This window comes from Pagrus pagrus (genome assembly GCF_965226575.1).
Source record: "Pagrus pagrus genome assembly, chromosome: 6".
Taxonomy (NCBI): Eukaryota; Metazoa; Chordata; class Actinopteri; order Spariformes; family Sparidae; genus Pagrus; species Pagrus pagrus.
Genome location: NC_140190.1, coordinates 23890761 through 23903219, shown reverse-complemented (window position 1 = coordinate 23903219; position 12459 = coordinate 23890761). Strand labels below are relative to the sequence as shown.

Sequence of the window (12459 nt, the reverse complement as noted above, 5' to 3'; positions counted from 1 at the left end):
ATGAATGAACAAAAAATATGAATGCAGGTCAGACAGTTACTGTACAGCAAACAGTGTTGAAGTCAGACCAGCTGAGGAACGCTCCCCCTCTTTGTAACTGGACTTTGGTACAGCAAACTGTTAACTTAACACAGTCACACCTATAATCTCACTCACCACCTGATTCTGAGTGGATTGTACTATAAATTGTCAGCTGCCCTCAATAATCATAACAATCATGCTCTGTGGTTGGGAACTTGTAAACAAAACAGCCTGAAATAGTTTATTAAAACATTATTAAATAGGCCATAGGACTGTTTAGTCAGTCATTTGTTGCTTTCTATGCTATTGATGCAGTATTTCCTTCAGTGGAGCTGCTCATTGGCCACCAGCGAGAGGAGAGTGGCAGGGCCGTAGCCAGGATTTTTGAAATACTGAGGTCAACATTCGGCAGACTAACCCCCCCCCCCCCCTCCTCCTGTCTCTGTCCCTTCAACCTCTTCATCTCTCTCTCCTGTCTCATCCTCTGTTGAATTTTTAAAATGAAAAGTCTAAGTAAGTAAGTATACTACTGAGTCATGATAACTATAATTTGACCTAATACTTTAATGCCATGTTTAGTCACATTATTACTTATCCATCCAAACATCCAAATAATATTATTGATGGATAATTCATACTGTGACTGAACATGGCCTTAAAATATTCTGATTCATTGCATGTCCTTTCATTTTTCAGCCTAGGCTACATTTACAGTAGGTTGCATCTGTAGGCTCGTTCACTTATTCATTACAATTCTAACCTTTCCTCCTCTTTGCCTGATCATCCTCTGCCTTTCTTGCTGCAACAAATAATAACTTGGATTGATGCAGCCTCTTACCACTACGTTGCATCTTTGCTCCGATTCATTTAATTGCCGTTCTAAAAATAGACCTGCAGTCACGTTGCGACCACGTTTACTTTCGGTTTTAATGAAACAAAACTTAAGGAAAAAAAATACCGAGGACATGACCTCGGTGTCCTCAATGGTGGCTACGGCCCTGGAGAGTGGTCATACTGGGAAGCTGATGAACTGCAAACTCTTTTAACATGGTGTATGTCCGTTTAATGCAGTAACGATGTCATGTTGTTTCGGTCTGACGGGAAAACGAAAGTTAAAGTGTGTCTGTCAAGGCAGCTGAAGTGTATGTATGATACCCTTCAAAATAAAATGATTATTTGTGTGTTGTTTTTGGACCAAATGCAGACAAGTGAAAATAAGGAAAACATTTGAGATGTAAATAAGGGGGAAGATGACATAAACTCAATATTTTGGGAATGCACTATTGCCATGCAAGCTGTTGTATGTAATTTCATCACTGGTGAAGGGCCATAAGTATGATTTCCAGTTGTAGTAAGAAGAGTACACTGTGAACAATACACCTTTGCCTTAAAAATACTTCTATTTAAAGCTTTCTGTGAGTCTTGGTGTTTCTCATCTCCTCAGTCTTCATACTGATAATTAGAAGGCTCAGCAGCTTCCAGTTTTTCAGATGTTTCTTGAGGAGAACTTTTTGATTCAGATTGTCAGGAAGCAAAGAAGTAATATTGCTTTCTTCCCAACAACACAACAAACATGGAGCACACTGGACAAACAAACACTAGTCCTCTTGAAGAAATGGTTTGAAAACTCCAAACATGTATAAAATATGTTGTTTTATTCAACCCTCTGACTTTCCAATGGTACTTATCACACCTGTTGTCCCAGATCAGGATACACCCAAGGCTGAGGCTCTGGTCTTATCTGATCATTTAAATCTAGATGAAGACGTGAAGTATTTTCAGGAACACGTGTCACCACAGCTGGAGGGGCCATGGCAAATAAGGGAGAGCCACCAAAGATGCATTTAAACCTATTTACAGATTTATTTACAAACGTAAATTGAATTACAAAAGAGATATGGATGGCAGAAAAGTCAGTGGTGTATGCTCCTGTTGCTCTATGCCTGAGAGCCTGAAGTTTCTTCCTTTGTTCATTTTAAACAAATCAGTAGCCCACAATAAGAAATAGCAATTTACTAAGATGTTTTTATTATTTGAAAAGAGAAGGTTAAATCAGACGTAAACGCTGAGATCCTTTTCATCCTGTTAATAATCCATCCCATTCTTGAAAAATGACACTTCGAGTCGACGTTACGCTCTTATTTTGAAGGCCATCTTCCGGTCGAATTCATGCTGACTGCCTGTGTGCCTGAGTCTGCTGCATCAGGCGACAACTGCCTCCACCCTGTGCACATCTTTATTTCCTGGAAAGTCATTCAGCTGCTTCTTCCAACAAAAGAGGTAAAACTAAAATATTAATTTTAAATTCTTTTGCCAAACTTCAACATGAAGTTGCCTGTCCTACTAGAAGAAGTGTATCTAGTAGTCCTCATATTATAGACTGAAGTGCCAATGTGCGCATATACATTTAATTTAAATGCTGTATGGGGCTGTGTGTGGGACTGATGGCTGTTTGGCTGAAATGTTCATCTTTATTTTCTGTTTTAGTTTTGGCGAATTTAAGTAAATGGTGACTGTTCAGTTTGATTTCAGTTAGACAGTATTTTATTACTATACTCTGAAAACATGCATATTTATCTTACTTTAGACAGTGTTTGTAATGCAAAACATCTGTACTAATAATAATGGACTCTCAGTTTCAACAGAACATGAATGTGATCAGTGTAGAAGACTAAATGTGACAAAATGATATGATAGCAATATATATATATATATGTGTGTGTGTTTATAGGGTGTTGAGGGTTTTTGACCACCTGCCTCCTCAGGACTCTGGTGGCAGCCGTTGATAGCTTCCTCTTTCTGCCAGGTCCAGGTAGTGTAGCCAATGTTCCTTTAACTTTAAACTTGCAAACTATGCTTCCAACTGTATCTCTAGGAACATTCAGTGCCTTTGCTATCTTTTTGTATCCTTTTCCTTGTTTGTGCAAGGCAGTGATCTCTTCTCTGAACATTTTGGATAATTCTCTTGACTTAGCCATATTTCTAACATGCAATGAAACGTCACCATCAACAGTCCTGGGGCCTCATGTATCAATGTTGCGTACGCACAAAAAAGTGGCGTACGTCATTTTCCACGCCAACGTTCAGATGTATCAAAAGTGAAATGACCGTGGAAATGTACGGTGCCCCACGCCAGCTTCATGGCTGGCGTACGCACGTTTCTACAGCTATTGTTCCTTTGGCGACACTCTGAGGTGATGCTGGGAAACTGTTAATTATGTGAAAACAATTTGTCCTCAGAGTAATGTGCACATCAGAGACACGGACAATTAACACACACGTGTTTGCAATCATATGGATCATAAATCATAAATCATAAAAACATGCGCAAAGTGATGAAAAAATGCCATTAACAACGGCAGCCTTGGCCTTGTTAGAAGACATCGCAAATGTTAATATCGGACGTGAGAGGGTGTTTAGAGAACGGGAAGATCTGTTGGCAAATGACGACAACTGGCTCATGAGTCGTTTTAGGTAGCCGAGGCCAGTGTTACTGGAGCTGTGCGCAGAGCTGCGGCCGGCCCTAGAACGAAACACAGCCAGGAGCCAGGGGTTGTCCGTGCCCACACAGGTGCTGACCACTCTGGGGTTCCTGGCAACAGGAGCCTTCCAGAGGGAGCTGGCCGACCGGTCAGGAGTGTGCCAGTCCACCCTGAGCCGAGCCATGCCAGCTGTGTGGGACGGGATCATAAGAATGTCATCCTGGTACATCAAAGTCCCACACAATACTGTTGAACAGGCCAACATTGAAGCGCAATTTGCAGCAAGAGCCGGTTTCCCTAATGTAATCGGAGCTATTGACTGCACACATAAAAGCGCCATCACAGGATGAATTTGTTTTCGTCAACAGGAAACATTTTCATTCAATTAATGTTCAAATAATATGTGATGCGCAAATGCAGCTCACCAACATCGTGGCAAGGTGGCCTGGTTCAACGCATGACGCGTTCATTCTTACCAATAGCATGGTTGGTAACAGGCTGGAGGCTGGCACGGTGCGCGATGGGTGGCTTCTCTGAATAATGTATCCGTTTAATTGCGCCCCGAATGTAAACCAGCACAATGCCCATTTGGGCACGTGCATTCAAATATGTGCATTTGTTTTTCCCCGGTGAAAATAGAGCGGTAGAGCTATCTGAGAAGCCCTTTATTGTCTCCTTGTGTTCAGGATTTGTGTCATTGAACGCGTGCGTAAAGTTGGAGATGTCACACTGCAGTAGCCACGGCCACGTCATTAATATAAGTGTGATCCGTCTCGTCAATCCTTGTAATGAAGTTGTTTTGTCCTTCTGTTTGTTTCCCACTAACGTTGGCACTTATATTATGAAATAAATATATAAATATATATTATTCCTTTTGAAAAAAGTAATAGTGATTCAATCAAGTGGTGCATGAACGAAGGAAACCAAATCTATTTCACATGTTATTGGGCAGAAATCCTCCGCTTCACCTCCACGTCGGACCATTTTTTATTTTTAATTTTAGTGAGTGTGCGCTGCTCCGACCCCACAGCGTTCACTGCCTCACACACACGCTCCCACTCAAATCAAATCAAATCAAATCAAATTTTATTTGTATAGCCCAAATTCACAAATCACAGTTTGCCTCAGAGGGCTTTACAATCTGTACAGAGACGACACACACGACTCACATTTCTTTCTTTTTTTTTCTTTTGTTTTGTGTTTGTTCCTGGCGAGAGGCTACCAAATGATACAGATCTTCGTCTCGACTTTATTTAATAGCGTTTCGAGCTCAGACTCGGTGAAGTTGCGCTGATCTGATGGTGCAGAGAGGGGAATCCCCGGTGCAGGCCCTATTTAAATTTATTTGCATATTTAAATGAGGGCGTGGACAGGGAGGAGTTTAGCACTTCTACATGTGCGCTCAATTCCACGTTGATTGGGATGGACAAAGGGAAAGTGCTTGGATCGATGCTTACGCATACTTTGATACATCTGATTTTTTTTGTGCGTACGACAGTTTCTGGATTCTAGCGTACGCCATGTTTCAGTAGGAAATCCACGCAAGTCTTAGTACATGAGGCCCCAGGTGTTTGAGGTGTTCTATCTCAAGCACACCTGATGCAACTAATGAAGCCCTTGATTGGTTGCATCAGGTATGCTTGAGACCACACCTGATTTGCAAATGTGTCTCTTATGAGGAATTCTATTCAGGGGGGTGAATGTTTTTGAGACTGCAGTAGTCATTGAAGGTAGGATTTAGTGTTAAATTTGGATACAATCCTTGGAATATGTTTTATTTAACTATTTAAACTGTTAAACTGTAATTTGTGTATTGCAAAAAAAAAAATTGCCAATAAACCTAAAATGCAATGGGGGTTGAATAATTTTGATTGCAACTATATATATTTGATCACAGCAGCTACTGGACCAACTTACATGTGCACTGTGTTTATAACACAATTCATCAATTAGAACATTTATCAACAACAAGTAAATTCACGTTTTCTTCTGATCCACTCATTCCCAGTTCAGAAATATATAGGATGAACTAAACTCTATTTTGAATTTAAAATATTTGTAAGTTTGAAATGTTATTGTTTGAATGGTTATTTTATTGCTGTTTGTTTTTGTAGTTTAGTGATGATTTTATCAATGTTTTTATTTTTTTGGTAATTGTGTTCTTTTTTAGCACTAATAGTTTTCACTGAGAGAGTTTTAAAGATCATTCAGTATTTACACCACAGACCTTTTCCATCATTACTCTTACATATATTTTTTTTAAAAAGAAAAAAAACATTTACTGTACTGTAAATGAGTGCTACGGTTTAGGAGATGTTGGGAACTGACTGAAATAAAGACAACCTACATTATATCCTGTACTTTTAATGAATCTGTTTACATCTTTTTGTATTTCAGACTCCAAAGTGAGTAAACAGCAAAGGGTTTCTCAGCATCCTTTACACACTAGAAAAAAACATCTGTCCACTATGAACCCCAAACTAACCAGAAGCCAGCAGAGAACAATCTGCTCCCAGCTGGGGAGAGTCAAACTCCAGCTGCTGTACAAGGCCAGCATCCATGGTTTCACCGGAGCAGCCTTCCACCAACAATGTGACAACCGCGGTCCCACAGTGTCTGTGGGCTATAACGTCTCCGGTTTTGTGTTTGGAGGTTACACCAAACAACGTTTCAGTCAGTCTGGAAAGTTTGTGTATGATGACCAGGCCTTTCTTTTCACTTTCAGTGAAGAGAAGCTCCTCAAATATCTGGTCACTAGTCCTGCTAATGCAGTGAAAATGATTGGTAAAGCAGGTCCATATTTTGGAGAAGATTTGGTTCTTGTCAGTGGAAGCCAGCCTGTTGTCCATAACTTGCCAGGAAATTATTACAACTTCAATGCTGCAGAGATGCATGGCAACGACCTCAATCTGACTGAGTGTGAAGTCTATCAAGTGGAGGGTGAGTTCAATAAAAATAAACACATGTTGTTGTTGTTTTTTGTTGTTGTTGTTGTTGTCTTAAATCAATTAGTGATCAGTTTTGTTCTTTCCCTTAAACTCCCAACACTGTGTTGGCCCACAGGTGATTTAGGATTTAAAGTGAATGTAAACCCATCACAAAGTAAACCAAAACAAGTTGTATATATGGGCAATACATTTATCAAATTTGATGAGATCATTGTTTTGTAAAAGTTGTATTTGCTCTTCAACAGAGACCGCAGAACTGGAGAAGCCATGGAGGGATGTAATCTGGGAATCTAAGTAAGCTGGAGAGAGCCGCCATCCTGCACACAATGCTATTAATATGCTCATTGTAGTACAGTATATTTTATTGACCTCAGACAGATAATCTTATTGAGACCCAAAAAAATATGATACAATACCATACTATACTTCCATATACAGTATGACACAAATTGATGATCTGAAAAGGCAGCAGAATGTGTAAATCAAGATGGCGTTATAATGAACACACATACAGTATATTACTGTGGCCCTAAGGGTCAAAACACATCAAAGACAGCAACATTTGGGATTAAGGAAAAGGTGAGACAACACTCCTTGCCTGTGATTGGACAGAACCCAAGTCACTGCCCCAAATTCAATGTCACTTCCTGTTTCTATTGTGAACTACGGTCAGCATCTTTCCTAATTGTTTCAAGCCTGCTTTCAGAGTTCCATGTGACATTTTAAAGGGGTAGCTTGTGAATTGGGGCTGTATAATGTTTATCTATAGTCATTGTACTGCCTACAGTAGATGGTCGTCAGCATGCCCCCAGTTTGGAAAAGCAGCAGAAGTACAGGAGTAGGAAGCTAAGCAATGTACTGCTGACTGGGGCCGCAGCAAAACATAATTTTTCCCCCTCAAAAAGGCCTATCTAAAAAAATTAAAATCAGTGTACACTTTATTAGAACATCTTCACGATTTTATATTGCAGTCAGACAGGAATCTAAAGCTGGTATATCCATCTACACTCTGTTCAAAGCAACCAGACTCTTTGCAAAAACAGTAATTGTATCTCACAACACGGGAGTTGCTGATCTATCGCTGCCTCGATCAGTCAATTTGTTTTTTGTTATTGTGTATTGTGTAGATATAAGGTCTTCAGTTTCACGTCATAAATGGCTGTCAGAAATGTATCGTGGTGAAAATATTCTAGAAATAATGTAAAATACAACTCAGTGATTTTTTTGGGTTGACATTTTTTTAACAGGTTTTGCTGCTGACCTCGTCTGCTGCAGTGCATTGCTTAGCTTCCTAAGATAATACAGTGGCTATGTTTGAATGGGATGATTTTCAGCCAGCTTTATATCGCTACAATTTTGCCTTTACCCACTTTTTTGCTGGCAAACATTTGCCAAAACATGTCATCTGAAATTTTGTTGTGTGTTGACCCTCAGAGCCACCATAGGCCCTTACTTTACAAGCTGTTGTAGATAATAAGATATGATTCAGTGTCTAAACAAAACATTATGCGCTGAAATGTCTGCTGTGCTGTAGTGTTTTTTAACTGTACAAATCTTTCACAATTATAAATACCTGCAACCATGACTGCTTCCATCACGGAGGTGAAGTGGCTGTGCACAAATAATCTCATCCAGGCTAAAAACGACAAACAAGCTATTCAGTCAATGACATTTTTTTTTATCTTTACTTGTTCCTGCAGGACGAGGACAGAGCTGATGGAGAGTATTAAGAGCTACAAGCCCACAGTCAGCTCTGTGTCCCAGATTAGGGTTCTGCTCATTGGACCAGTTGGAGCTGGAAAGTCCAGCTTCTTCAACTCTATCAACTCTGTATTCAGAGGCCATGTCACCAGCAGGGCCATGTCTGGCAGCTCCACCTCCAGTCTCACCACACAGGTCAGTTCCTGACAGTTAATAATTTCCGTTTGTGGTGACTGACTTCAAAATGTATGTCCTGCCCGATCAACATTTGGGATTTGTTATTCCTTCACTTTGTACGAGACAGTTTCGCTCCTACTCTTTGAAAGCTAGGCAAGAAGGAAAGCCTCTGCCAATCATCTTGTGTGATACCATGGGACTGGAGGAAAACACAGGGTCTGGGCTTAATATTGATGACATCAGCAACATCCTTAAAGGTCATCTGCCAGACCGATATCAGGTACAGCTTTTTGTTACATGGAGCTGGATATTGAATGTATTGCCATTGATTTGGCTTTAATTAACTCAAACTGTCTCTGTCTTTCCCCTCAACTATGTGACTCAGTTCAACACCTCTGTTCCTCTGGATTCGGAGGCCCACGGCTATCGTAAGTCTCCAGTGCTCAAGGACAAGATCCATTGTGTGGCGTACGTTGTTGATGCCTGCAAAGTCTCCATCATGCCCACAAAGCTGGAGGAGAAGCTGGAAGTTATCCGCAGAAAAGTCAACTTAATGGGTCAGTTAATATACACACTCTTAGAAAGTAGCAGTATGGGTGTCTGCTTTCTCAATGTCAGCATAGTACAACATACATGCTACAGCACGCACACAACTTTCTGCTAACAATCCACAGAGATGCTCTGCATTTTATAAATGGTAAAATTAGTTGTCCAAAAACGCAAAATGATGATAACTAGTAAGTGTCTGAAAGCTCAATTCACTGCTTACTTGAGTGTGATTGGTCGAATTCCAATGTCCACACTCACAGATTTTGAGGCATGTTCATGGTAAATCCACGAGGGTTCAGGGTTATCACACTGTCAATATTTAAATGACTGAGTGCTCTCTCACAGACATTTAGCCCCTTATGGCCACTTCACAGACTTTGGTGGTGGGAATTACACAGTTGAACACAACGTGTAACATTAAACATAAGGTTACTATGGGTTACCGGGAAAGGCCAGGGACACAGACAGCAACATGGATGCTTTCATTATTCTGTATGCAACATTTTTTCTTCACAAACAGAGAATTTTCTAAATCATCAACTAACATCTCACATTTTGTGAGTCTCTGCTTAAATCACTCAGTTTATTAGACAACAAAAAAATTACAAGCTTTTGAAGCAATATGAAACTTTTTTCCTGAAACCTCTGACTGAGTATGTTTTCATCTGAGTTTATCTGTACTCCCAGTCTTTGTTTTTATAATGAAGATATATGTTTTAAAACATCAAATTATAGGTCTCAAACTTACAAGCTGAAGTGAAACATCACAAAGTGCTGTCCCATTCCCTCTTACACCATTTCAACCCCTTCCAGACTCTCATTCAAACACTAACCAGCTGATGTCAGCCTAGTCTGTGAGGGCTTAAGGCTTTAGGGGGACATTGGGATCAGGCCATTGGTTCTAGTGTTTGTTATATAGGCAATAGTGAATCAGTAAACAAGAGATTGATTTTAGATACATAGATTTCCCTTAAAAAGTTATTGTTTTAAGAAAAGTTATAAAAAGAAACATATTTTTTAGAATTGCGATTAAACGGAATTTAAATTGCAACAGATTTTTGTTTTTACTTTAGAAGAGCCCCCATAATATTTTGACAGGCTGATACCTAAAAATCTCCAGCATTTTGGAAATGTTCTTTCTCTCTGGTGTTTTCAGACATTCCTCAGCTGGTCCTGCTCACTAAAGTAGATGAAGCCTGCCTTTTGGTGAAAGAGGACGTGAGAAACGTTTATAAGAGTGACTACATCAAGCAAATGGTGAGGATTTTATACAGAAGAAAACATGCTATAAGATTTGTTTTATTTCAGGTTTGTAGTGTGTTTTTAGGCCTCAATTGATACGTTTAACTGACAAGCTAGTCAAAGTCTGTCCATTAGTGTGTGTAATTTAATTTAGATAGATTTCAATACTTGACTGGTGCAGGATGAGCATAGTTTATTCCAGAGTTGAAAGGACAAATCAAAGCAAATCTAGCTGTGATTTTACAAAAGTCTGGACAATTTTTCAGTAATCTTTGGGGGAAAACCCCAACTATAAATCACCCTCATCTGATTTTTTTGTGATCCAGATGCAGGAGGTCAGCACTCGGCTCAGTGTGTCTTTGTCCTGTGTTGTTCCTGTGAAGAACTACAGCGAGGAGTTGGAGTTGGACCCAAACTGCGACATCCTGCTGCTCAATGCCGTCAAGCAGATGCTTCGCTTCGCTGATGATTACCTTGATGAGATCAGCGATAAATTGAGCAACATGGAAGTCAATAAATTATAAGCATTTGTGCAGTTGCTCTTCCTCAGTCTTTTCTAAGCACCCCTTGCAGTGCTGGGAGATGTGGTGCCTCTAGTATGTCCTAGACCTGCACCTCTAATTTCTGGCTTCAGTGAGCTGTTCTCATTTTGATTATGTCCCTTCACTGTGAAATATTCAATTTTCTTTCATTTGATATTATGAAGTTTTTCACCATTATCCTTTTATTGTTTGTTTCATGTGATTGACTTGACAGTCACAGTCAGCAGATTCAGAGAAGTTTATCAGCTCTCACTGATTTGTGAACCAAGAAGAATCCTGATTTTTGAACCTTGGTGGTGCCAAAAAGGATAAATCCAATAATCTGAGTCCTAGTCCTCTAAAAAGACTCTCATTTTGTTCTCCTCAGTTTTAATGTAATATTAGTTGTTGTGTCAGCGTTTTACAAGTTATGACTGCTCTGTGTTCACATGGTACATGTGTGACAAAATGATAAGTTATGGATAATTGAAATAGCCCATTTGGGCTTATTCCAACTGTATTTCCACTTTATACTGTTACATACACTTTGGGTTTTGGTGTTTTGCGTCTGTCTGAAAACAACTTTGCAGGTGGTCAGATGGTTGTATTGGCAGGTAATCTATATTATTTCTGTGTTGCAGGTTCTGTACATTTAACTTTACCTTCTGGTTATAAATACACTCAATAACAATAAAAGCTCTTGTTCATCAGACCGGATGTGGTGGAGCATTTTGAAACTCTTGCTTTTATTGATAACTTCTAAATCATGTCGATGAAGGTTCTCAGTGCTGTATCGCAGGCAACTAGATGTGTTTCAGTTTCTTGAAGACGTTTCACCTCTCATCCAAGAGGCTTCTTCAGTTCTAACTAACTAGAGGGAAGTTGCAGGCTGTTAAACTTAGGCCGGTTGTGGCCCTCAGGACTCTGAAACTCAGAGCTCACACATGTATTTAACAACTATGATACAGCACTTAGTGCTCCTAAATCAGTTCATTCTGTTTCATTTGCAATTGAACAGAAACTCAGCGTGCATGAATGAACAAAAAATATGAATGCAGGTCAGACAGTTACTGTACAGCAAACAGTGTTGAAGTCAGACCAGCTGAGGAACGCTCTCTCCTTTTGTAACTGGACTTTGGTACAGCAAACTGTTAACTAAACACAGTCACACCTATAATCTCACTCACCACCTGATTCTGAGTGGATTGTACTATAAATTGTCAGCTGCCCTCAGTAATCATAACAATCATGCTCTGTGGTTGGGAACTTGTAAACAAAACAGCCTGAAATAGTTTATTAAAACATAGTTAAATAGACCATAGGACTGTTTAGTCAGTCATTTGTTGCTTTCTATGCTATTGATGCAGTATTTCCTTCAGTGGAGCTGCTCATTGGCCACCAGCGAGAGGAGAGTGGTCATACTGGGAAGCTGATAAACTACAAACTCTTTTAACATGGTGTATGTCCGTTTAATTCAGTAACGACGTCATGCTGTTTCGGTCTGACGGGAAAACGAAAGTTAAAGTGTGTCTGTCAAGGCAGCTGAAGTGTAGGCTACATATGATACCCTTCAAAATAAAATGATAACTTGCATGTTAAATTTTGGACCAAATGATGACATAAACTTTTACTTAAAAATAAATTAAAAATAATTACTATTTTTTACCAGCGCTATTACTACTATTATTTCGAAATATTATATAAGCCCACAGCAACATAACTTCATAGCAAAGCCTATTTAATAATGGAGAGGCCTTTTTTCTGGGTTCCTGGCTCGTTGCACTGAACCTGCCCTCTGTGAGGGCGGGGGCGTGGTCG

The 12459-nt window shown here is 39.7% G+C and overlaps 1 protein-coding gene across 2 annotated transcripts; it reads left to right on the top strand.

Moving 5' to 3' along the window:
• Window positions 1-2189: 2189 nt before the first annotated feature.
• On the top strand, window positions 2190-11358 carry LOC311258872 (interferon-induced protein 44-like). 2 transcript variants are annotated; one of them, XM_084355525.1, is made up of 9 exons: window positions 2190-2301; window positions 2753-2833; window positions 5901-6443; window positions 6697-6745; window positions 8152-8347; window positions 8457-8609; window positions 8715-8886; window positions 10035-10135; window positions 10447-11358. In XM_084355525.1, the coding sequence occupies exons 3-9, from the start codon at window positions 5972-5974 to the stop codon at window positions 10642-10644; spliced, it is 1341 nt and encodes a 446-aa protein (XP_084211651.1). In that variant the 5' UTR covers window positions 2190-2301; window positions 2753-2833; window positions 5901-5971; the 3' UTR covers window positions 10645-11358. The 2 variants fall into 2 exon arrangements, with proteins under 2 accessions (XP_084211651.1, XP_084211652.1); XM_084355526.1 differs by lacking the exon at window positions 2753-2833.
• The last annotated feature ends 1101 nt before the right edge of the window (window positions 11359-12459 follow it).